General features: G+C 39.8%; 1 protein-coding gene across 1 annotated transcript in view; it reads right to left on the bottom strand.

Moving 5' to 3' along the window:
- The window catches only part of ADGRL3 (adhesion G protein-coupled receptor L3), an 877,296-nt gene that overhangs the window by 328,875 nt on the left and 521,527 nt on the right, over positions 1–26,894 (bottom strand). The window contains exons 14-16 of the mRNA XM_075282777.1: positions 23,730–23,852; positions 22,653–22,861; positions 20,786–20,962 (exon numbers count right to left, since the gene is read on the bottom strand). Coding sequence (XP_075138878.1) covers positions 20,786–20,962; positions 22,653–22,861; positions 23,730–23,852 — 509 coding nt within the window. The remainder of the gene's footprint in view (positions 1–20,785; positions 20,963–22,652; positions 22,862–23,729; positions 23,853–26,894) is intronic.

Raw genomic sequence — 26,894 nt, 5'->3', positions numbered from 1 at the left:
CTCTTCCCTAAATGTTAGAGGACTTAATAGTCTATGCAAGAGGAGCACTGTTTGGAGAGAGGCGCGTCGCCTCCAGTGTGATGTTCTCATTCTTCAGGAAACACATTTCCACTTGGAGAAATGCCCCCAATTCACCAACCCTTACTTCCCTCATAACTTTAAGTCCTCCTGCACTTCCAAACTTAAAAGTGTACTGATAGTGATTCATAGCACTGTAGCCTTTTCTGAAGATTCAGTTCTCTCAGACTCAAAAGGACGTTATTTGGCTATTAATTGTAATATCAATACAGTGCGCTACACCCTAGTCTCGGTGTACCTCCCCAATAGATCCCAGTCTGCTTACTGGAGGTCTATATTACCTAAACTTGAGCAATTTGCCTCTGGGATATTAATTATAGGTGGAGATTTCAATTGCCTTATTGACAACTCCCTTGACTCCTCCAACCCTAATAGACGATCTCCTATCCTAGCTAACTCTTTGTTGGACTCAGGGATCTATGATGTTTGGAGGGCTCTATGATGTTTGGAGATGTCAACATGGCAGTGAATTACACTTACTTTTCTTCCTCTTCCTACTCTAGGCTAGATATGTTTTTGATGGACAAACTTGGTTTGATGCAGGTGGTCTCTACTCATATAGGACTAATTACATGGTCTGATCATGCCCCAGTGTCATTGGAGTTAAAAGAAAAATTTACCTCTGCTCTACCTTCACAGTGGAGACTTAATGAGTTTATTCTTGACCACCCTCACATAGTGCTCACATTCAGGAAGAACTTGTGAACTTCTTCAAAATTAATGCCCCATCCACCTCTGATCCTTTCATTTTGTGGAATGCCCATAAGGCGTATATGCGAGGGATCCTTATACAAGCATGCTCCAGGGCCAAGAAACAACACTCTAAAGATATCTACTCTATGATTCGATCCTTATCCAAATTATCTACCGCTAATAAATCTGATCCCTCCCCAGATAGGTCCGCCGAAATTAGGAAACTCCAGTTACAACTCCAGGGTTTGATGGCGCATCAACAGAATCAGTTGTTTAAACGGTTCCAATGCCAGGCCTACGTACATAATAACAGAGCTAGTGCTTTCCTGGCAAATAAAATTAAGCAAACCTAAGCTAAATCTCGTATTGCTTACTTATATGACGCCAATGGTCATAAGATTATGGACCCTAGGCTCATTGCTGAAGAGTTCCGCCCTTACTACACTTCCCTTTATAATTTGAAGGAAGACTCTGGCACTTATCAACCCTCTAGTGCTGATATTGATAGTTTCCTGGAGTTGGTCTCCCTACCCCATTTATCCCCTGAGCAGGCCTGGGTGTTAGATTCCCCCTATTTCTTTACTGGAACTGCACCACACTGTTTCTGTCCTGAAATCTCTGAAGTCCCCTGGACCAGACGGCTTTTTTGGTGTCTATTATAGAAATACTTACCAGTTACCTTACTTGCACATTCCAGTGAGCGCCCTCTATTGGATTGCAACACTGAGGCACCTGACTTCCTAATTACATCATGGAAGACAGATTTGCATATTCTTCCCATGGTCCCTTGCACAGTGGAGTGCTAAAGGCTTAATAAGTCTCCACACACCTAAATGGTGGTCTCTCCCCAAGGAGTGACGATATCCCCCTAACCCTGTCTAAGCCTCTCACCTCTACCAGGTTAGTCTTCTCTACACCGGGCTGACGAGATGCAATAACATCAAAATGGCCATCCTCGGTTGAGAGACTATACCTGGTAATAATCCCAGCATCATTGCACAACAAAGGCCTCTAGGAAGGTCGAGCATGATGTTAAAGGGAGCAGTCTCTATTGGGCTATATCACTGAGATTCTGTCTTCCTAATTACATCAGGGAAGACAGGCTTGCACATTCCAGTGAGCACCCTCTATTGGTTTGCAACACTGAGGCACCTGACTTCCTAATTACATCATGGAAGACAGATTTGCATATTCTTCCCATGAATGTATTCCGTAAGGCTGCAAATGACCAAAAATTTCCTGAAGAGATGCTGGCTGCCACTGTAGTTACCATCCCCAAGCCCGGAAAACTCCCAGTGTCCCCTGCTAACTTTAGACCGATTTCCCTCTTGAATGTGGACGTGAAGATATATGCTAAAATTCTTGCCGAGTCTCTTGTCCACATTCTCCCTCAATTAGTAAAGCCGGACCAGGTGGGATTCGTTTGGGGCAGACAGGCACCGAATGGTACTCGTAGATTCGTTGATTTCATCCAGAGAGCCGAAAAGGGATGCGTGCCCTCGCTTCTCTTGGCTCTCAACGCCGAAAAGGTGTTTGATCGGGTCCACTGGGGCTAACTTGATCGCATCCTAGATATCTTTGGCATGGGCCGCAGTCCTAGCGCTGTACTCCTGCTCGTCAGCCCGGGTGCTATCTTCCTGCTTCCTGTCTGACCCCTTTCAGATTTCAAATGGTACCTGGCAGGGTTGCCCACTATCACCTATAATTTTCGCCTTAGTGATGGAGCCATTAGCCGAATATATTAGAAACAACGGAGACATAACTGGGATATCAGTTGAACTCCAATAACACAAGATAGGCCTATATGCGGATGACGTTATTCTCTCCCTGACTAATCCCCTGTCTTCCCTTAAAGCAACTGTTGACGCCCTTAATTCCTTTGGCAAAATCTCCTATTATAAGGTTAATCCCTCTAAAGAACAAATGCTTCCCATTGGCCTCTCCCCCTCTCTCCGTGAGGAAGTGAGTAAATGTTTTCCTCTTCAATGGAGCGACGAGTCTATTACATATCTAGGTATCTCCTTGAAGGCCCCTAACTCTTCTTTATACACCTGTAATTATGTCCCGATCTTAGACAAGGTCTCTGCTCTACTTAACAGTTATAAAAAAAAACTATGCTATCCTGGGCTAGTAGAATTTCCATTGTAAAAATTATGGTTCTCCCTATAATTCTGTATACCTTCCAGACTGTAGTTATCCCACTTCCCCCCTCCTATTTGGACAAACTTCAGAGGGTGTTATCCATGTTTATCCATGGGGAGGCAGTATCCCTGATCTCAAAAGATACTATATAGCTGTGATACTAGAACAATTGAGAGTATGGTGGCCTAACGCTGATTCATGTTTGTGGGGTGAGACTGAAAGAACAGTGTTGAACTCTTCCCTGATGGGTCTCCTCCATCCTAAAGGATTTAATCCCTCAGATTGCCAGCTCCCCCTCTTGGCCCTCAAAACATCGGTGTGGGCGCAGAGGTACCTGTGTTCACATATTGCTATAGACGATTTGGTCCCTCTTAGGGACTTACCGATTACTTACTTATCTGCGCTCCTTCCTTAGGTAAGCCTGTTGAATTGGTCTATCTGAGGTCTGAGCCTTGGTCCATGACTGGCACTCCAGGTGACCATTTATCCTACATATCTATAGTTAGGATTCACCTTTCTCTCACTCTCTCCAATCCCATGACCTTGTGGGATACTTGGCTGCATTATGTATGAGTGAGTATGTATGGTGTATGGCTCAGTGTTAACCCCTTCACATGTATGCCTATATAAGGCTGGTATGTTTGAGCACCATTAACCCCTGATGAGTCAAGTTTGGTCTGTTTAACTTTTACCCTGACGAAACATGCATGTCGGGTGGCATGCTCATATTATTTTATCTCACTATATCTGAGTGCATTATTAGGTTTTTCCTGTAAGGTGGCCATAGGTTTAGGGTGAGGTTTCAGTCAGACCAATATTTACTAAGGTATTGGTTCTGAGTTAGGTATATAGGGACTTGACAGAAATACCCACTGTCTACCTTTCCCTTCTGACCTATCTTACATACCTCCTTTCACTTGGATTCATGTATGGCCTCCGTTTATTGGGTTAAATCTTTTTGAGTGGTCCTGTTTATTTACAGGCGACCTCCATTTTTCTCACAACATCATCAGACTGGTTAGTTGAAAGCTTTACTTTCTTGGAGGCCGCCGTGCCTGTGTAATATTTATTATACACTGGTCCACTTGTTCCCTTTCCCTGCACTTTATGATTATTTGTCGTTTGTTGAATTTTTAACTTATATTTATTAAAAGTTAAGTTTTATATTTATTCATATCTATTTGGTGGCATGCCTTTAATTAGTGTGAATAGTACTTGAGTGAACCGGTACCTTAGTATCTGTTGGAATTTGGTCTGATAGTGGCATATGCAAGGTGGAGCAGCTCTTCTCGGAGCCGGATTTAAATTGTTTTCTATGCTGCGTGAGGAGTTCTTCCTTCCCCAAACTGAATTCTACAAGTACCTCCAGGTCCAACAGCTCCTGCAGTCAGCCGTGACTACTGGTCCTGTGTTTCCTAAACTAGCATTGAAACTGTGGCGACCACATGTTGACATTCGAGGTGGGTCCTCAGCATTTTATAGGCTCTTCATTTCTCCCTCTAACCAGGATAAACCCGCTTGTTTGTCCTGCTTGGAGGCTGATCTTGAGAGATCGATCCCCCTTCAAGGTTGGTATTCGTCTCTGAGCATGGTTAGGAAAATCTCCAGGGAAGCGGCTCATTGGGAAATGGCGTGCAGATTGCACTGAGGTGGTACAGAACTCCAACCCAATTGGCACATATGTCCTCCACACATACGAGCCTATGCTGGAGAGGCGGTGGTGGTCGAGGTACTATGTTACACATGTGGTGGAGTTGCCCTCCGGTCTCCGCCTTTTGGTCTGCTGTATTCCAGTTCATGTCCTCCTTGACTGGATTCACTGTTCAACCGTCCCCGGCCCTAGCGCTATGCTTCCTAGATGTAGACTCCCTTCCTGAAGGCATGCATGTTGTGCTGTCAGGTCATACTAGCTGCGAGACTGATGGTCCCACGACAGTGGAATTGCATGTCTTGCCTAACAATCTCTGAATTGGTTCACCCTAGAGAGGGCACTAGCCTCTACGAATCACACCTACTCTAAATTTACTGTCACTCTCTCAGGTAACTGTGTAACCCCCCCCCCTCCCTGTGCTAAGTTCCCTGCCATAACCCCCCCTTTCTTTGATGAGCAAACGATACTGAGCTCTGTACTGAAATTTTTATTTCTGTTTGTTCTTTTATTATACTTCTGTTTCTCTCTTGGTATTACAGTATTGCCTTTTCATTCTAGGTGATTTCTAAGGAATTCTCATATTTTTGGACTCAGCTTATTGCTATTCATAGTTCTACTTCATAGTTCTACTTCGGACTTAAGGCGAAATAAAATTCTGGGATGTATTAAGACAAGCATTGAATCTAGATCAAGAGAGGTCATTATTCCGCTATACTCTTCCCTGGTCAGACCACACCTGGAATACTGTGTACAGTTCTGGGCGCCTCAATTCAAGAAAGACATCGATATATTGGAGCAAGTCCAGAGAAGAGCAACCAAAATGGTGGAAGGTCTGCAAACCATGTCCTATGAGGAGCGGCTAAAAGAACTGGGATTGTTTAGTTTGCACAAGAGAAGCCTGAGGGGAGATTTAATAGCAGTATACAAATATCTGAAAGGTAGTCACAGTGCAGAGGGATCTACCCTATTCTCATTAGCACAAGGAAGTACAAGAAGCAATGGGATGAAACTAAAGGGAAAGAGATACAGATTAGACATTAGGAAAAACTTTCTGACAGTGAGGGTAGTGAGAGAGTGGAATAGGCTGCCACGGGAGGTGGTGGGCGCTCCATCAATGGAAATCTTCAAGCGGAATCTGGATAAACATATAGCTGGGATGATTTAGGAAGACCTGCACTCGCAGGGGGTTGGACCCGATGGCCCTTGAGGTCCCTTCCAACTCTGCCATAAGAATAAATTCCTACTCCATGTTGTCTTCCCTGCATGGCTCTTTTCACCTATGTTTGTTCTAAGTTTTCTGCTTTATTTTTCTTTTCTCTTTTTATATACATGTTGTAAAATCTGTTTGCTTCTTTGCAAGTAAATATTTAAATTTGAAAAAAAAAACATGATAAGGGGGCTGTGACACTCAATTTATTTTTAGTAGTTATTTGCAGTCTAGCAGCATGCATGTATGGTCTTGTTCTGCAGGCTAGTTATTTAGTCATCCTATATATATCAAACTAGTTAGTTGCCATAAAAAATTTCTACTACTTCAAGTTTCATGGATGCCACAGTTTTTAGATTTATGTTAGGGATTTAATAAAAGTTATATTTTATTTTGACAGAACATCATTGTGTACTCATGCTGAGAATGCCTTTGCCTCCTAAATTTACGGAAAGAATTCTGATTTGGCTTATTCCCACTAATTTTTTAAAGATATTTTCTTGCTTTACAGTGGACTGAGTGCGAGGATCAGAGTCATAGGCACCATGTCTGGGCGGTTATCTATTTCAAACAGCACCAGGAAGGTCTGCCCTCTTTCTTCCACTTTGTTCATTCTAGTTATGTAATCCATGCTGAATACCATTAGAGATTACTCACATATTTAAGTCATCCACACTGTTAATATAACTCATTACAATGGAGCATTTGCTGATGATTTCTTCATATTTATCTCAAAACCTAGCCATTCGTTCCCTCATATGCTTGAACTATTATGTTTTGGTGTATTGTTTAAAATCAATTATATTAAATCACAAGCAACTAAAAATTTCATGCCCAGAATCAAATTAGAACACTTACAAAAATCTTACCCTTTCCATTGGCAACCCTCCAATCTTACTTATTTAAGAGTTCAGATTACAAAAAAACGAAAAACAGATGTTCTCTGCCAATTACTCTGTCTTGTTGAAAAAAGTAAAAGTTGCAACTATCATCTGATTTCCAACCAGATGTCTCATGGATGGGACATTAAACAAAAAAAAAAAAAAAAAAAACTTTGACAATCAGCTATTCTAGCTAAATTCATATATACAGTCCTATGAAAAAGTTTGGGCACCCCTATTAATCTTAATCATTTTTAGTTCTAAATATTTTGGTGTTTGCAACAGCCATTTCAGTTTGATATATCTAATAACTGATGGACACAGTAATATTTCAGGATTGAAATGAGGTTTATTGTACAAACAGAAAATGTGCAATATGCATTAAACCAAAATTTGACCGTTGCAAATATTTTGGTACCCTTATCATTTTATTGATTTGAATACTCCTAACTAATTTTTACTGACTTACTGAAGCACAAAATTGGTTTTGTAACCTCAGTGAGCTTTGAACTTCATAGCCAGGTGTATCCAATCATGAGAAAAGGTATTTAAGGTGGCCAATTGCAAGTTGTTCTCCTATTTGAATCTCCTCTGAAGAGTGGCATCATGGGCTACTCAAAACAACTCTCAAATGATCTGAAAACAAAGATTGTTCAACATAGTTGTTCAGGGGAAGGATACAAAAAGTTGTCTCAGAGATTTAACCTGTCAGTTTCCACTGTGAGGAACATAGTAAGGAAATGGAAGACCACAGGGACAGTTCTTGTTAAGCCCAGAAGTGGCAGGCCAAAAAAAAATATCAGAAAGGCAGAGAAGAAGAATGGTGAGAACAGTCAAGGACAATCCACAGACCACCTCCAAAGAGCTGCAGCATCATCTTGCTGCAGATGGTGTCACTGTGCATCGGTCAACAATACAGCGCATTTTGCACAAGGAGAAGCTGTATGGGAGAGTGATAAGAAAGAAGCCGTTTCTGCAAGCACGCCACAAACAGAGTCGCCTGAGATATGAAAAAGCACATTTGGACAAGCCAGCTTCATTTTGGAAGAAGGTCCTGTGGACTCATGAAACAAAGATTGAGTAGTTTGATCATTTCCAAGAAAAACACTTGCTACCCACTGTAAAATTTGGTGGAGGTTCCATCATGCTTTGGGGCTCTGTGGCCAATGGTGGCACCGGAATTCTTGTTAAAGTTGAAGGTCGCATGGATTCCACTCAGTATCAGCAGATTCTTGAGAATAATGTTCAAGAATCAGTGACGAAGTTGAAGTTACGCCGGGGATGGATATTTCAGCAAGACAATGATCCAAAACACCGCTCCAAATCGACTCAGGCATTCATGCAGAGGAACAATTACAATGTTCTGGAATGGCCATCCCAGTCCCCAGACCTGAATATCATTGAACATCTGTGGGTTGATTTGAAGCGGGCTGTCCATGCTCGGCGACCATCAAACTTAACTGAACTTGAATTGTTTTGTAAAGAGGAATGGTCCAAAATTTGCATATTTTACCCATAATCCACAGTGGAGCAGGAATGGCTTGTAAGTCTCCGTACGCCTGTGTATGATTATCCCCTGATCATATATATACTTATATATGAAATAAACACACTTTACACATTTACAGATGGATCCAATGGAACAGAATAAAAACATTTTCATGGATAGACTTAGAGCATTCTTAGTGCACGTACCCTTCCCTTCTCCATATTCCGACTGAAGTATCAGATTATAGCAGAAGAATACAGTATGGCAATTATGTTTATTTGCTATACTGGTTAAGACGTTTAGTTTGTTACTGATGCTGAATTTTTGAATTAAGATGGTGGGGCATCACTGTTGGGAATATTGGACATGTTCTGGTTGCTGATGATTATGCAGAATATTGTGTAGTAAAACACTGGTAAGGTGTTATACGGCCTTTGAAGTGCCAACTGTTTTGTTTTCCTTTTTTGTAAATAATGTATTATGTTTTCAAAATGACACCTTGTTAAATATTATATATTTACAATATTCTCTAGCAGACATGGGGTTAACACTCTACTGACATCATAGTCTTATATTCTTGGAACATGGGTGCGGTTAGTGTACACTATTTTAGAAATCTCCTTACATAGCTACAAGATGGAAGGTAACACCCACTCTCATGAATATAAATGAGTAAGAAATACACATGTCTGGGTCTGTCTTTGGGAAGACCAGGGGAAGACCAGGAGGTCTGTCTTTGGGAACACCAGGGTGGGTGGTCCAGGCAGATGGACATCCATGGACGTCGTAACCAGCCCAAGTCCACCAACCAGATGACAAGCATGAACCAAGCTGTAACTACAAGATATCCAGATGATTTAACTTCTCTGAAGATGTAAGCTCTTGACAATTGACTGATATTTGTGTTATTTGGACATTTTCCCTGTTCCTGTGTTTTCCTTCAAGATATTAATAAACCTCTACACTGATTTATAACAAGATGACTTCTTCCTATCGTGGACAAGGCCAGGTCCGGATATTTAACAGTGGACACAAGTCTCACCGGCAAATACAAGATATTTAACAGTGGCGAGCCAGCCTTCCTCCGTTACTTCATGGCTATTTAACAGTGGCGAGCCAGCACGGTCGTTTTTTTTCCTGTTTTTCTTGTTCCGTTCACTTGCAATTAAGGGGGAAGAGAGGAGTATTTTGCAAGTTGTATGAATTGCAAGATTCAGGAAGACTTCGAAAAGAAACTTATATTGGTGAGATACAGATGACTGTTGTACGTGTTATATGATACGGAAGCCTGTGTGAGGAAAGCCTGTGAGGAAACACAGAAGGACCACAAGTGCCAGACGTACTGAGACGTTCTGATGACAGGGACCAACTGTTCCAAGGACAAGCTAAAGGTGAAGCTTTCTACAGTGGTGAGTAAAGATTTTACTTTTAAAGTATGGAAAAATTTGAGTCATTGTCTAAAAAATGTAACGTTGAGTTTAAAATTGTGGCTAGTGACAATTTAGCGAGTATATGGCAAGATTTGTATACACAATGTGAGCAGGCAAATTCTAAGATTGAAAATAGAATTTGTTCTACAAAAGAGAAGCAGGTATTTAGGAATATAGCTTCTTTGGTAAAGATTTTTAATGACATGGTAACAGAAAAGAAATTAAGTAATAGTATGCATAAATCTGTTCAGACAGATGAGAAATCTCAATATGTTGATAAAGAGCACCATGTGGCAGTAATGGCCATAGATGGTGAGGAACAAATGATACAAGAAACTAAATTGAAATTAAAATCTCAGGAATATTTGATCAATCTGAGTAAAGCCATTCCCACATATGATGTAAAGATCCATGTGTGTAGAAACTCAGAAATTTTTGAAAGCCATGCAGAGAAATTTGATCTAAATATTGAACAGAGAAATAAACTGTTTAAATTATGGCTTCCTATTGATTTTACAGAACGTTTGTCTGCAAAAATGTCTTATGATAATGAGTCAAATGAATGGTTAAAAGACAGTGATGTGGAGAGATTAAGGAAACTAATCTGGTGCACTAGAGGTGACAGCGTGCCGACATCTGACATACTGAATGAGATAAAGATTGGCAGAAAAGAATGTACATATGCATTCATGTCTAAATTTGAAAGGACATACAAAACTGTCATTCAAAAAGTGAACTCTTCATCTATGGTGAAAAGTTTTGTTAAAAAGTTCAAATTCTTGGATGCAGTCACCCTTGCCAGTGCGTCAGATAAGAAGACTTTATTTGAAGCTGCTAGTTTATTGGACGTGGCCAGAAGACATCAGAAACATATGTCAAATGTAAATCGAGTATGTCCAAAGCAAAAAGCAAAGCCTATTAAGAGACATCTGTCAAATCATGTTAAAGTGTCCCCTATTTATAGGAGGCAAAGTGACAAAATCTATGAGAAACGTAGGAAATTACATGTTGCATATAAACCATATGCCATGCAGGAAAGTCCACAAATTGAAATTCCAGTATTAACTGAAATTAAAGAATTGCAGCCAACCAAATCTATTGATAGTCAAAAGATTGTATCTGGGAATGTACCAGTTGTCTCCAAAATGTCAGATCTTTTCAGTAACCCAATGGCATCTGACCTGTCTTATATTCTTAGGAAAAGGGCAAGCTTGGCATTCTCTCATGACCTGGCGAGGCTATTATGGATGGACGTGTTGACAGGAAGTTCATGGGTTTAACTTAAAAATATATATCTGAAAGGAGGTCAGGGGTTGAATTTAAAAGTATCTCTGAAGGAATGACTGTCTATTGAGATTTACTTATGTACTATTTGGCTATATAAAGAGAAATCCCTTTTATATGAGGAGAAGTCCAATGATCAGGTATAATCCACATGATTATGTGATGATGTTTATAAATAATCCTAATTATGCTATTGTGAATAATACTATGGATCATATTATATACAGTATATATATATATACACACAGGAGGAGAGTCTCATGTGTGGTGACAGATTTTCGTCATAGTCCACTCTCTAGATGCAGAGAGAGAAGGAGCATGTTATATACAATATATGAATATATGACATGTATATGAATATATGTACAATATATTAATATGATCAAATAGTATTAGGAATCCATAAAGTTATTAAACTTTCCATTGGTTAAAATCAATATTGTATTAATTTGGTTTTTGCTAAAGTTTATCTATTTTTCAGATCAGAAATGTCATATATGGAAAAATGGATCAGTTCAATCAGTGATGTCCGTTCATTCATCATTCTTTCCTTCTAGCTAAAAGAATGCATGGAGTGTCTAACGATTAATGAGTAAACAAATTAACATGGTGTGACTAATAACAATGCATGATAAAGTGATAGAAGTTCTAACTTACCTCAAGCATGTTTTTCAATAGTTTCATGTAAAGTCCATGTTTTTAGGATTTTCAAGTTATAATCCATTTTGTTTAAAGGCATGCAACTAGGCATGGAGCTCTTACTTACTGTGAGAATAAGTGTTCGTTCATGTGGTCAGTTGATTGACAGCAACACATTGTGACCTGTGACCCTGATGGGCTGGTCAGTATAAGTGTTAAGTGTTATGTGTCGAGTCGACTGGTGTATACAACAGATCTGTGACATCACAAATAGGCCTAAGAAAATCAGGATGCATCCAACAAGGAAAAAAGGAAAATATATCCAACAAAGAGACGTCTATTTTCTTTCTACTGTCTATTTTCTTTTTCTACTATTTTCTATTTCTTTCTATTTTTTATCTTATATGATCCTCTATATTAAATTGGGAAATTAGCAAATATATGTGAAATCCATTGAAAGGAACCTCATATGTTTATACCAAGTGTTTAAGTCACATGAGCTGAGGAAAAGGTGACAGCTGCACTAGGGTGAAGGTTATTTTAGTTTGTGAATATTTTGTAGCAAAAGAAGAAGCTTTTGACTAAGATATAGATAGCTTTTCAATATATTTGTTCAAACCTGACAAATAATAAAGGCTTATTGGGGTAATTGGATCATGGGATAATAAATATATTAGTTATGGTGGGAAAATCTAGTTAGCTATAGCCAGTATTGTTTTATTGTATTATTATTGATTATGTATTCTTACATGTACGCACACACTTGCATACACTTACACACATCAACATCTACAAACATCGGGAAAACATAAATGTCTTATATGCAAATGAGATACGCTAATCATCTTCATGAAGGGAGAGGTATATGGGATATCAAGAGTGATAGTCTCTGGTTTATTCTTTACACTTCTGATTATAGGATGTGACATATTTTGAAATGTTTATGATTTATATACTTATTTCATATATATGGTGTTCACATACAGCCAGTACACAAGAATATATACAGTTAAGTTTAAAAATAATGTATTTTTACATTTGTGTCTTAGCAGAGTCAAGTGTGTTAAGTCTTGTCTCTATTCTTGGTATTGGAGGTATCTGAAAGGTGAAAAAGGTCACAGGAGTCTGTGAAGAGACGAGGTGTTAAGAGGAAACTTTAGTCACATAAGTTTTTATGAATAAAGGGTTAATATTGTGTCTCAGATAAAGAACACAATGATATTTAATAAAGTAATGTTCAAAATAAAATTATTTCTTATTAAAAAAGGTAAATAAAGTGACTAAACTTTAGAAAATGTATGATAAGTATGATAACACATTCATATAGGAATATATGTTTAGTATAATTGGTGAAAAGTTCTAACTAAAGAATAAATATAGTGATTGTCTATAGAATGGTAATTAATGAGATCACATTATATTTCAAAGTCATGTTGCAATTTGTCATCACAAGTAAAGTACACATACATATTCATACATATAGATATAAAGATATATATATGTTGATATATGATGTTTATATAGATTATTGTATCCAAAGTACTATTATCAGATAGTTTGATAAATGTATTGAATATCAATATTTTATAAGTCAAATATAAATATTGATACAATATAAAGAGAAGTATGATATATAAATGAGTGGTATGGTACACTGTGATATTATAGTTTAGTTAATTGCCTAATTTGGCTTAGTTATTAGGGAAAGAAAACTTATCTTCAATCAAGTCCAAGATTATGATAAAGTTTGATATCAAATGTTAATAAAAAGACTTTAACAGTTACAAGAAGAAGATGTGCGGGAAAAGACAAAATCTGAAGGTATGATGCTATATGCTTAAGCTTATGCCAAGGACTGTGTTTAAAAACTATTACTGGAGTTTGGAACCTTTGATCAGCGGATGATTGGACAGATATAAAGACGTCCTCATCAATGTTTGGTGGAATCCTCTCTATTTCAAGACTTCAAGTTTTTTGGTGAGCAAAAGGGTTGTGAATGATAAAACCCGAACACAGATATTGTGTATCCAAGAGACTGAGATTCCAGGACTGAACCTTACTGACAAGCAGCAGGGATGATGTCAGAATTCACACTTGCCTTGCTTTTGCAGTATTGCTCCAGAAGTGTCACATGATTCTACAGTGACAGGTGGTCAAGGGAATTACCAAAGGAAACCCCACTACAGTCTATGTCTTGGTGAAATGAAACATAACATATGGACTTTGCTGTTATATCAATATCTTCACAATATGAACTTTAATGGACAATGTTATAATATCTGCACAACACGGAGGAAATCTAAAGGACTTTAAGTCAAGAACTACATTTGTGGTAATAAGCCTTCTATTATGATGGAAGAAGAGATGACCAGAAGACCAGACGATGAAAGAAGAGCCTTCATCAGGTGTAGGTTAGATAGTGGATCAAATTGTTTTCATCTTTGATCACAGTTTACCATAACATACCATAATATTTATTAATGACAAAATTTATTGCAAATTGATGAAATTATTGTTATATGGACAATTAATGAAAATTAAGTTCCAGTATTCAGCAAAGAAGAAAGAAGATATAATCTAATTGCATGAATATTGTTGTATGGTATATCTTGAGAGTTCAAACAGATATTTCACTCTCAAAAGGGGGAAATGTTAAATATTATATATTTACAATATTCTCTAGCAGACATGGGGTTAACACTCTACTGACATCATAGTCTTATATTCTTGGAACATGGGTGCGGTTAGTGTACACTATTTTAGAAATCTCCTTACATAGCTACAAGATGGAAGGTAACACCCACTCTCATGAATATAATGAGTAAGAAATACACATGTCTGGGTCTGTCTTTGGGAAGACCAGGGGAAGACCAGGAGGTCTGTCTTTGGGAACACCAGGGTGGGTGGTCCAGGCAGATGGACATCCATGGACGTCGTAACCAGCCCAAGTCCACCAACCAGATGACAAGCATGAACCAAGCTGTAACTACAAGATATCCAGATGATTTAACTTCTCTGAAGATGTAAGCTCTTGACAATTGACTGATATTTGTGTTATTTGGACATTTTCCCTGTTCCTGTGTTTTCCTTCAAGATATTAATAAACCTCTACACTGATTTATAACAAGATGACTTCTTCCTATCGTGGACAAGGCCAGGTCCGGATATTTAACAGTGGACACAAGTCTCACCGGCAAATACAAGATATTTAACACACCTATGAACATACATCGTTGAAAACAATAAGTGTGGCAGTACAGTCACAAATAAAACGTTCAATAGCTCTGGTTAATAACAATAAAGTGAGCAATGAAAGACACTGAATGAATGGGGGGGCTAAAAGTCCAAGGGTCTCAAAGAGTATCATAATTAATCAGGGGGTTCCCACAGGTGCTCCCAGGTAGGATCATTAGAAAATGTATGCCATGGTGCCCACATAGAGCTGAACTTCAGGGAAGTGCAAAGTTCAAAGTGGGAGAGTTCCTCCATACAAGCTACTTGAGAGACTGTTGGGAATCAAAGACTTGGCGACAGATAAAAGTTGAAGCCAGAGTCGCTTTTGAGACCTAGTTAGGAGGGTGGGCCATAAATTCAAGAATATGGCTGCGGGGGTCAGAGGTTCAGAGAGTCCATAAACCTGGTTCAGAACCTGCTGAATGAGCGATCAGAAGGGGGATATCTTTTCGCATTCCCACCAAAGATGGCGATAGGAGCATAGGGCTTTATGGCAGAACCAACACAAAAGGGAAGCCTCAGGATAGAACTTATGGATTACAATGGGCGTTTTATACCATCTGGTGACCAATTTAAAGCTCGACTCGTGCAAGTGAAGACATCTAGAAGGGAACATGGAGCGCTTGAGGACAGGATATTTCTCCAGGGGTGAGGGATATTTGAAGTTCTTCCTCTGATTTTTGTACATATGAGGAAAGTTCTGTGCTCATTTCGTGCAGAGGTTGGAGTAGAGAGTAGAGAGATCCTGGCATACTTTGCTTCTGGAGGAGAAGCTGCTCCAGCCATGAAATAGTACAATTGCTAGACTCCTGCCTTAGCACTCCCAGGCTTAATGGCTTAAAGGGGTTGTCCCATCACAAGGATCCTATCTATACTGCTTGTTAATGTGGATGTAAGACTTTTCCTAAATACATTGCTTCAGCAAAACTGCTTTGTTTGTCCACTATATTACTTTATTCATTTTTTTTTTACACATCCCTTGACTTATCTGCTCTGAAGCGGGAGGGAGGAGGGGCTAAGTGCACGGGAGCGAGCCTGGAGGGGGGTAGTTTACACTTTGGGGGGGGGAAGGGGCCACCAATACAGACCCGGCATCCGCTGTAATAGAGAGGCGGATGCCGGGGAGTGTAGACACCGGCACAGGTGACACTCGTTCTATGTCTTTTCACAATACCGTATTTGTATGGCAGCGTCTTCGGTGGCACGGCTCAAGGTCGGGAATATATATATATAGGAAGACTGGGACTTAATCCTATACTAAAGAACCAATTGCGCGCTCCGTACGGTAAACACAATGTTGATGCGTAGATAGGATTAAATGGATTTATTTAAAGATAATGCGTTTCGGGGTATCTCGGTACCTTACAAGTACCACCCCTTCATCACATCTTATTCTTTCTGCTTTCAGCTGTCTGTATGCTGTATGTGGCAAGCCGTGTTGCTATATAAACCTCGGGAAATGCCCGTGAACGTGTGTATGTACACGTGACCCGAGGCTGTGATGTATACAATTAGTATGGAGTCATAAGGTAGCCACCCAATGGGAGCACAGTCCAAAAACTTTGCTTCCAATAGGATTAAGGGTCCATTCACAATGAGTTTTTTGGTGAGGATTTTGATGCTGAATCCGTGTCAGAATCCATGTGGAAAAAAAGCCTCCCCATAGAGTTCTATGGGTTCTGCTAGCTTTTTTTTATTTCCGCTAGCAGAAAAAATCCACTTTTTTTTTTCTGCTAGCGGATTTTTTCTGCTAGCAGAAAAAAAGCTTCCATCAGGTGGATTCTGACTGCAAAAACCAACGCAGTCAATGGGAGGCGGAAAATCCACGTGGGAATGGCAAAAAAACATGTGGAAAACCACTAGTGGTTTTTCAAGGTCCATACACTGTGCTGGAGGAAAAAAAACATTTCCTAATTCCTGAAGTGAATTTTTTCCTCACCAAAAAAACTCTGTGTGAATGGACCCTAAGTCCTGAATGGACATGACAGGGGAGAGGCTTGGCGGTAGAGAAAGTAGACGCTGCACCCACTGCCTTGAGTTATAGGCCGTTGATGTCAATACATTAAGAGCGAGGACTTGCTTAGCCATTTGGCGGGGGAGCTATAATATTGCTGTAAAGGGGGGAGGTCTATAGTGGCTTCCTCCACTGGCACATGCACACATGCAGCTTCGGATTCTCCCTTTGAAAACAGCCAAAGGTCCTATATATTTTGATATCTGATATATTTTGATATCTGGTAATCCCATACCACTCAACTTCCTAGGTGTGGTAAGAGTGTATAACACCACTCTAGGGCACGAGTTATGCCAGACATACTTTGAAAATAGTCAGCGTAGGGAGAAGAAAGCTAGGGGAAGAGGGATAGGGAGGGTTTGAAATAGGTATAATATCTTAGGCAGGACCATCATTTTCAGTAAAATAGTTGTACCCTTGTTTCCGTTTTTGGGTGTGAAATCTGTCAAAAAAATGATTAAAGTCCCATTTTGAGGGCAGCATAGTGTTGCTACAGACACACAGTCCAATGATATGTACTATGTACAAACTCCTCCTGCCCTTAAATGGGTTTTTTGGTTTCTAACATTGATGGCCTATTCTTAGGATAGACCATCAAATATTAGATATGCGGATTTCCAACAACTGGAACCCACGCAGATCACTGGTAACCAGTACACATACCACGAGCCACACCGCTCATGCACCATACAAACTGTAGCAAAAAGTGTTGGTACTGAAATTAATGGGGCAGCACAGTTTGTATGCTGAATGAGCAGCATGGCTCTCAGTATGCAAACAATACAGAGAGCCATGGTGTCTGGTTGAATGGCCATCAATGTAAGAATAACTACTTTAAAATCTATCATTGCGGATTTCATTTTTTAAGTGAACACATGTTGGAATAACCTTTAAAAAGGCTATTCTTAGACTTACGTCTCTTTCTCTTCTGCAAACATGTAAGCTCAGGGACCACAACAGCATCATACAGTTGTTGCTGCCTCCTGGGCCGTTGATTCACGCCCTCTTAAAGGGGCTCTATCATTGGGAAAAGTCATTTTTAACTAATCACATCCTTGCATAGCCTTTAGAAACATCTACCTTTAGTATATAAATTGCCTCAGTGGTTTTAGAATAAGTCCGTTTTTATTCATATACTAATTAGACTCTTTGCTATTTCTTCCTATGGGTGTATACAGCACAGGATGCAGCAGCTGCTGCTGCTGATGACTCAGCTTCCTGTTTGTACACACACATAGGAGATAATAGCAGAGGTGAGTGCTGCTGGGAACTTCCTGTGCTGGCTGGAAGCTAATTAGCATATGAATAAAAACTGACTTATTCACAAACCACTGAGACAATTTACATACTAAAGGTAGGTGTGGAATAGACTTTCTAAAGGCTATGCAAAGGTGTGATTAATTAAAAATGACTTTTCCCAATGATAGAGCCCCTTTAATGGAGATTAGCTCTTCTCATCATCCTGTTCACTGTGAGCAGGAGAAAGAGAGGTAGGACTAGAATGGCCTTTCTAAAGGCTATTCCAACATGTGTTTACTTAAAAAATTAAATCCCCAATGATAGATTTCCTTTAATTTATTGATTTACATGTCTCTTCTTACCTGTTTATTTTATAGATCATTGAACTTATCTCTGGAAGCAGTGGCTATACAGTATAGAGTTTAACGCAAATATACATAAATGACTGCTGAATTCAGCACAAAACTATGCTGCCTTAGGGATGCCACCAGTGGCGTAACTACCGCCATAGAAGCAGAGGCAGCTGCCACAGGGCCCGGGACATTAGGGGCCCGGTGACAGCCGCTACCGCTGCTATCATTATACTCGGGGGTCTTTTCGGACCCCCCGAGTATAATGATTGGCGGACCAGGAGAGGTAAGAAACAAAAAACACTGTTAGGGTGCATTCACACGATGTCTTTTGGCTCGTAATCTGGCACGTCTATGCCGCGGGAGCTTTTGCGGGCCATATACGCTCCCATTGATTTCAATGGGAGCTGGGATCGTATACGCGGCGCTATTTTGCGGCCGCAAAATAGCGCCGCATATAAAACGCGTCAAATAATGCTCCAAAAAATGTGACATGTGAATGGACCCTTACTCCTACCAAAGGCTCCTTCGGAGTTTGTTTAATTCCTGGACAAACCATTTAAACCTTCATGCAAATACTTTGTTTTGCAGTATAAAAACAGATAATAAAGTTGTCAAGTCACATACAGTATATATGCACACACACACACACACACACATATATATATATATATTGTAAGCCGATGGCAAACACAGACAGATCCTGAGCCAGTACAGACTGAGCGCCCACAACCTGGAGATGGAGACGGGGCGACACAGGCAGACGTACAAGCCACGGGAGAATAGACTGTGCCAGCACTGTGACCAGGGGGCCCTAGAAGACGAGACCCACTTCCTGCTACACTGCACCAAATACTCAGCTGTGAGGGCCGTCTACTACCAAAGACTCTCTGTCCACATCCCAGACTTCATATTTGCAGACGAGAAGAGGAAACTCTACATCCTACTGGGAGAAGAAGAGGCCACTGTGGAGATCACTGCCCAATATGTGTCCAGCTGTCACCAAACAAGAGGAAGATGAGACCCCACAAACTGTTATGCCCCAAACCACCCGCCCTCCCCATATAGAGGTCACCAACTAAGAGGAAGATGAAACTCTACGGACTGTTATACCCCAAACCACCTGCCCCACCCCACCCCACCTCCCCATATAGCGGTCACCAACTAAGAGGAAGTTGAGACTCCATGGACTGTTATACCCCAAATCAGCCACCCATGGACTGTTATACCCCAAATCAGCCACTCCACGCCCCATACTCTCCCCCTCGACCCCAACTCCCCCCTTTACTAGCTTTGGCAATGCCAAATATCCATTCGGACGTGCCAATAAAGCCTATTTGATTTGATTTGGTTGGTCAGGTAATGGAGGGGGGGGGGGGTACATCTCACCCAGACTACTAAGGTGGGTGAGATGAGAAAACTCCAGAAAGAATGTTTCTCAGCAGATAACTATTGTCTGCTGAGTGTTATTTCAGGGTTCCGGTTATTGGGCTGGATTTTTTTGAATGACAGGTAGGTTGGTAGTGGGACCTGTCATTCCACCCCCCTCCAGTCCACACTTTGGGGATGTTTCGGCAGTGATTCAGCTGTTGAGAGTCTTGTCAAGGAGGTTTAAGAAGTTAACTCCAGCAGCAGACCTTTGGCAGAGCTTGACTGGAGAGCCACATAGATAGGTCATATTTTTGGAGCTGTGTCCTGAATGATTCTACTGGCTTTTGATTTCTGTTATCCTATGTGAGGTAACCTATTCTAGGTTTAGTTAGAGCCTAGCCGAGCAGGTATTTATTTTTTTGTATTTTGTTGCTGCACTGCCATTTTGAGTGAAAATAAACTCTACCTTTGTTTTGGACTAAAAGAAACTGGTCTTTTGTGTCTATGCCACCCCACCTAGCAACCCCAGACCCTGACACTATATATATATATAATTACATATGTAACAATATGTGGTGGTGGCTGATAATATGTACATGTTAGAATTGTATAACATGTATAACTTTCTAGAAAGTAAAAAATATCACAATTTTTGGCATCACTTGTTGATCCAGTCCACTTGCCGTGTGTGGTCTTGGAAAAGAAATTTTTCCTCTGATATGATATCATCAAATTAGGTATCAAAAAAGTCATTCATACCATGCAGCTCTCCTACATCCCTTTTAGAGAAAGTCTACACTTGGTTACACCATTTCCTTCGCTACTGGATAGTAAGAAATGGTGTAGTGCTTCCCACTGCTTTGCTTGCAAAATAAAGTATGAAGAATTGGTCCAAAAGTCATTAAAATTGAAAGGTGCGCGCCCCACCCTTCTGGCTTTAGTGAGAAAAACCACATCATTGAAAACTATTGCTTAGGTAAACGTAAGAGGTGTTTATATATGGTTTCTTCTAATATTGTGTGGTTTCCTTGAAACCTTTTAAAAGACATTTCAGCTGTGTTACTATGATAAGCTAGAACTTACCTTAATGGTAACATGAGCCATGAGCACTGCAAAGTTAGTTAAATGATTACAAGAACACTTTGTGTGTGTTTTGTTGGTTGTTATTAGCCTGCAACCTTGAGTTGACCAATGACCAGATAAATTGACTTTTGAATAGCTCCAAAAGGTACAATTAGGATTAAAAAAGTCTTCAGAGTCCTGTAAAAAGAAGTAACAACATTAAAATGTAATTACAGCTATTTTTTAAATACAATTTGGGGACAGAGCATATTAAGCCATATGAGGAAATACCTTACTGATATGATAAGCCTTTAGTCTATCTCTTAATCCTAAATAGTGCAACTCTGCTTACCATTTTAACCTCTCGCTGCAGCTACACCTGAAGCTAGAGATTATGTGTAAGGCTGGATTAATGTTCAAATAAAAGTGATGTGAGTAATTTAATCATTATAATGGTCACATAGCTTTTACTGTATTTTCATACCAAAAAATTCATGTAATTCATAAGGGCACACATTCATTATTTGAAATATTTCCATACAGTATGTGACAACTTTTGAAACGAATATCAGGAGATTCCAAACAGGGCAATATAAAATGGCACAGTAGACTGCACAAAATCTTTCTTTATGCACTGTTAATTGATATAGGATAAGCTGCAATCTATGACATTTGTATCACAAATTGTAAATTGTAAATATTTTCATCACACTCCAAAATGAATACAGGAGTGTGCGGCAGTCTATAGTGTCCCTTTACCATCTGTCACTAGGAACTCAATCTCTTACTAATGGAAGCATCCATTGCTTACCAGCATTTCAGGGAGTGAGTAATGAGCATGGTGGTCGGTACTAACCACTCTGATGACTTCAGTCCTTCTCTATATTCTGCTGCCGACATTGCTATGACATAGTTTGCACAAAACACTTCAATGCCAGCACCCACAGCAGCGAGAGAGACTGAGGACCTAAGAGCAGTGAGTAGTGGGAGGAATCATACCCATCGCTTTCTCTATGGGCCCTAGGCAGGACTCTGTATAGCTGCTGGGGCCAGGGGCATTATATTGGGAGTTAGGGCATAATACTGTCTAGGGACTGGGGGCATTATATTGTGTTGGAACTTAAGGCATTATACTGTTTGGATGCTGGGGGCATTATATTGTGTGTGGGATATAATGCGGCATTATACTGTGTAGGGGCCAGTGAGGAAGTCTTATACTGTGAATGGATGAAAAAGACCAACCAAATCCAGTAGGGAAGTGGCAAAGTGATCAGCTCTTGTCCAATTGAGTGAACAAGAGTTCTTTATTGATATAACATAATATCAGGCACACAACGTGTTTCGAGGCATGCAAGTCTCTTTATCAAGTGTAAAAAGGACATCAACTAAATCAACAGACATACATCTTTAAATAGACAACAAGAGGATGCCCAGAACACAACCACTGGCCATGTTTGAACATCTGAACAGTAAAACAAACAAAGGCCTTTAAAAGCATATAAGAAAAAAAATGTACATAAATGCTTAAACAGATATGACTTATAAGGGACAATTATACCTGGACTAATAAATATAAGTTATGAATCAAGTATACACTGTGAGTAGGCACTTATGGAACAATATACTATGTGGAGGAAACTAAGGGCCATAAGCACTGTGTTTTCAGATTCCTGAGCTGTCAGATGAACATAAAAGTGAAATAACAAGGGCATATTAAAAGGAATTTTTTCTTCCTTTCACGCCATGTGAACAAGGCCTAAATGGTTAGTTAATTAGATATGTCTCTCTATACACTTGTATTGAATATACTGAATATCCCTCTAATTCTTATTATTTTTTTTTTAATTTCCATGCACATTTTTTCGTCAAGAAAAACAAAAACACTCACCCTAATGTGTTTAACAATAAACATCACTGGTTCAGTTAAATATAACTTGCTTGATGATTCTTTATATACTGCAGCAGTAATGATAGGAGAATTGACAACAACTGTGTGATTTGTGGTCAAAGCTTCAACTCCCAATTTTATGCTGGCATTCTCCGTAGACAGGTAGCGCCCCAGGTTATTGTACAAGACAAATGCAACTCTTATTTCACCTATAAATTGAAGAATAACATTATAATTGTTAAATTAAATTACAGACTGTGGCGTATTACTAAAACCTTTTGTTTGTGTATTTAAAATACTAAGCACCCTCCCCCCATGGAATGTAAGTGTGCAAGTGGATGTTATTTTGTACTTGTGCAACCTCTGCCTGGTATAAGAGGCAGTCAGACTCCCCCATACACAAGTGTAGACCTTCCAGTAGCTTGCAGCACGTTTAATCTTCTGATGATCTGCCGTCGGCAATTGTATAGAAGAGGCCCTGCCAGGATTGGCAAGTGGATAGAGCCCGTAATGGCCTATTAAAAAAAAAAAAAAAAAACAGCGGTAGCAGCTGTCACCGGGCCCCCTAATGGCCCGGGCCCTGTGGCAGCCGCCTCCGCTGCCTCTACGGTAGTTACGCCACTGCTGTGATGCTTTTGTCAGTCAGCACTATGGAGAAAATTTCTCACACGCTTTTAACATATCTGAGCTAACCCTTATGCTAGCTACCTAAACGGAAAGACTCCAGTGGGAAAAGAGCAGACAAAATGGATCACTAACCACTGATAAAACAATGCCAGGTTAAATGAAGATTTTTGCTGACAGGAGGGTCAGAATTTGGTGCATGAATCAATCAGTCAACCCTTCCTGTCAAGGTGTCAACACTTCATTCTGGTGGAGGTGGAATAATGTTGTTTAATAGAATGTTTTCTTGGACCTGAGTCCACTGATACTTGTGTGTGCCACACAAATTGCTCTTTAACAAAGTGGCCATTTATTGTATATACTCTATTTATGTTGCCGTGGTTACTTATATCTAAATATAGTTTCTCAAACATTATTTTATTTAAAACATTTTTTTTCATCATTGTTATTTACCATTGCGTCCATTTTGTCTCAGTGTATTCGAAGAAAGCTGAATAGAGCTGCCATATCCAATATTCTGTGGGAAATGGAGATCTTCCAAATTCACATCTGTGCTTAGTCTGGCGACTTCAAGTTCTATTTAGAAAATTAAATAAAAATAAAGCAATTACAGAAACTATTTTTTGATATAACACAATATTACTGCAAATGTTATTATTGTAAAGAACGCAGTTACATTTCCAGCAACTTTATTGAATACATTTTCCATTTAAGAATTTTTGTCCTGTCCCTTTCGTTGCAATATTTTATTCTAATCAGAGGTATTATGGTTTGATAACTACTGTATATATCCATTTTTAAACTAGTGTCTTAGCAGTAATACATTGTAACAATCAGAAAACAGATTTGCATTACCATGGTAATTTATTATTATTATTATTATTATTATTATTAGTAGTAGTAGTAGTAGTAGTAGTAGTAGTAGTAGTAGTAGTAGTAGTATTATTGTTTATTTATATAGCACCATTAATTCCATGGTGCTTTACATTTGGGGGTTACATACAAATAATTAATTCACTAACTGAATGTATTTGACACTCAAAAGGACTTAAAGGGGTTGGCCACTTTCAGACCAATATTGACAAACAAATGTACAATAAAAAGATATACAATTTTCCAATATATTTTCTGTATCAATTCCTCAGTTTTCTAGATCTCTGCTTGTTGTCATTCATTCTGTTACTTCTAGAGGATAAAACTCTGCCCATGGTCATGTGATTTACGGTCCATGGTCATGTGATGAGTACACAGGTGCCGATCGTTACAGTCACAGCACAATAATCAGACATCTGCCTGGTAATCAGCTGTGCACCTGTGTGCTCATCACATGACCATGGAGCGTAAATCACATGACCATGGTCAGACTTTTATCCTCTAGAAGTAACAGAATGAATGACAGCAAGCCGAGATCTAGAAAACTGTGAGGAATTGATACAGAAAGTATATTGGAAAATTGTATATCTTTTTATTGTACATTTGTTTGTCAATATTGGTCTGAAAGTGGCCAACCCCTTTAAGTAGTACATACACACAAGCCTATGGAGTTGTTTGGCCAAACTCCTACTTCAACTCTATTTTCTCAGAGCCCAACACTGACATAGAGAGTTTTCCCTTCTTAACAGATATAATGATGAACCTTTTCATGCGGAAAAAAACTTAAATTTTGCTTAAACATAGAAGCTCAATACAGTTTGCAATCTTAAATGACAATTGTCCTTACAGTAATTAGAAGGAAAAGTAACAGTTTCATGATGATCAGGTTCCATACAGATTCCAAGTTGATTTGTCTTGTGAGTTACAGGTCCAGATGATAAAGGTGAACATCAACAGTTTCCATGTCAATCGTCACAGATTTTGTTCTACAAGCAATGTAATTATCAAGCACAAATTGTAAGTCCATAAAATTTCTTCCTACACCAGATCTAACATGGCAGGACACTGCAATTTTAGTCTCCTAACCATGACCTGTATCGGAATAAAAAAATAAGAGTCCATTCACACGGAGTAACGTGCCGCGTGATCTGGCACATATACGGCATGTGAGACTTTGTGCACCGTAAAAGCTCCCATTGATTTCAATGGGAGCCTGGATCGTATAAGCCGCGTTATTTTGCGGCCGTGATTTTGAGAAGATGATGAATACATCTTGTTTTCGTTTTGGGTTACAGATGAGATGAGTCTGCATAACTGAATCCGGCAATTCAGAAAGTTCAAAATTGCCGTCTGCCTCAGCAGTGGTGCAGGCTATAGACCTTTGAAACTTGTTGGAACAGTTAATGGCATAATGTCCTGAACCCCCAAAAGAGACACAGATTTTCAGTACAACGCCTCTCTTTTAGAGTTGAGCGATCGGGATCTTTTCCGGCGGGATCGAGGTCAGAGGTTATTTCCCACAATGCTTGGCTACTGGCCAATCATTGTGGGAAAAGCTATAGTATCAGATGAGCAAGTACTATTCGAAACTCCCGTTTCGAAGAGCACGCACCCATAGGACTGAATGGAAGCGGCCGGCAAGCAGACTTTGCCGGTGTCTGGCCGCTTAACCCCCTGCGTGCTGGCTGTGTCCATTCATTCCCATGGATTTACCACAGCCTGCCACTCTTCTGCTTCATCCCTGTTTTACCGTATACTCAGCTCTGCTACATCTCAGATAGACAAGTCAATATACAGTAGTATCTATCTACTCACGAATTTCAGCAATGGCTTATTATATGGCGAGTGCCTCGTCATCCTCACAGCAGCGAAGCACAGAGTGATTTACCACAGCCTGCCACTCTTCTGCTTCATCCCTGTTTTACCGGACACTGTATACTCAGCTCAGCTACAGGGAGGAATTGACAATTGCCCATGACAAACACAGATGGAATAGGCAATGGGAAATCCAACAATACCCACTCTTAACTTTCAGTGTGTGTGTGTGTGTGTGTGTGTGTGTGTGTGTGTGTGTGTGTGTGTGTGTGTGATGTGGTAAGACCTACCAAAATTCACTTTTCTTGCCCTTAATGTGAGCACTTCCAAATTAAGTTAGAGGCCCTTAAAGAGTTTGTCCCATCACAAGGATCCTATCTATCTAGTTTATGTGGATTTAAGACTTTTCCTAAATGCATTGCTTTAAAAAAAACTGCTTTGTTTGGCCGCAATCTTAATTTATTCACTTCATTGTTTACACTCCGTTTCTATGGCCCTTGGGATTATCCGCTCATTTGTCAAGTGATGTAGCTGCCTGCTCTCAGGAGGGGAGGGAGGGGCTGGGAGCAGCTCTGAGCTGTTTGAGAAGCTATGCTACTTAAATGACACAGATAGGGGAGGTGAGAGCTCCAGGATTTCTGAGCTCTTATCAGTCGGTTTAATTGAATTTGGCTAATAAGGGCTAATAAGGGCTAATAAGGGCCCTTAGAGTGAGTAGTGCCTTTCACCAGCAGTGTTTTTGGCCCTTGAGGTTAGTTGAGCCTTGCACCAGCAGTGTTTTTGGCCCTTGGAGTAAGTAGAGCCTTGCACCAGCAGTGTTTTTGGCCCTTAGAGTGAGTATAGCCTTGTACCAGCAGTGTTTTTGGCTCTTGGGGTTAGATGAGCCTTGCACCAGCAGTGTATTTGGCCCTTGGGGTGAGTAGAGCCTTG

The sequence above is a fragment of the Leptodactylus fuscus genome, chromosome 1 (genome assembly GCF_031893055.1).
Source record: "Leptodactylus fuscus isolate aLepFus1 chromosome 1, aLepFus1.hap2, whole genome shotgun sequence".
In the NCBI taxonomy this organism is placed as follows: domain Eukaryota; kingdom Metazoa; phylum Chordata; class Amphibia; order Anura; family Leptodactylidae; genus Leptodactylus; species Leptodactylus fuscus.
The sequence above is the reverse complement of the archived record's forward strand: the minus strand, read 5'-3'. Positions and strand labels throughout refer to the sequence as shown.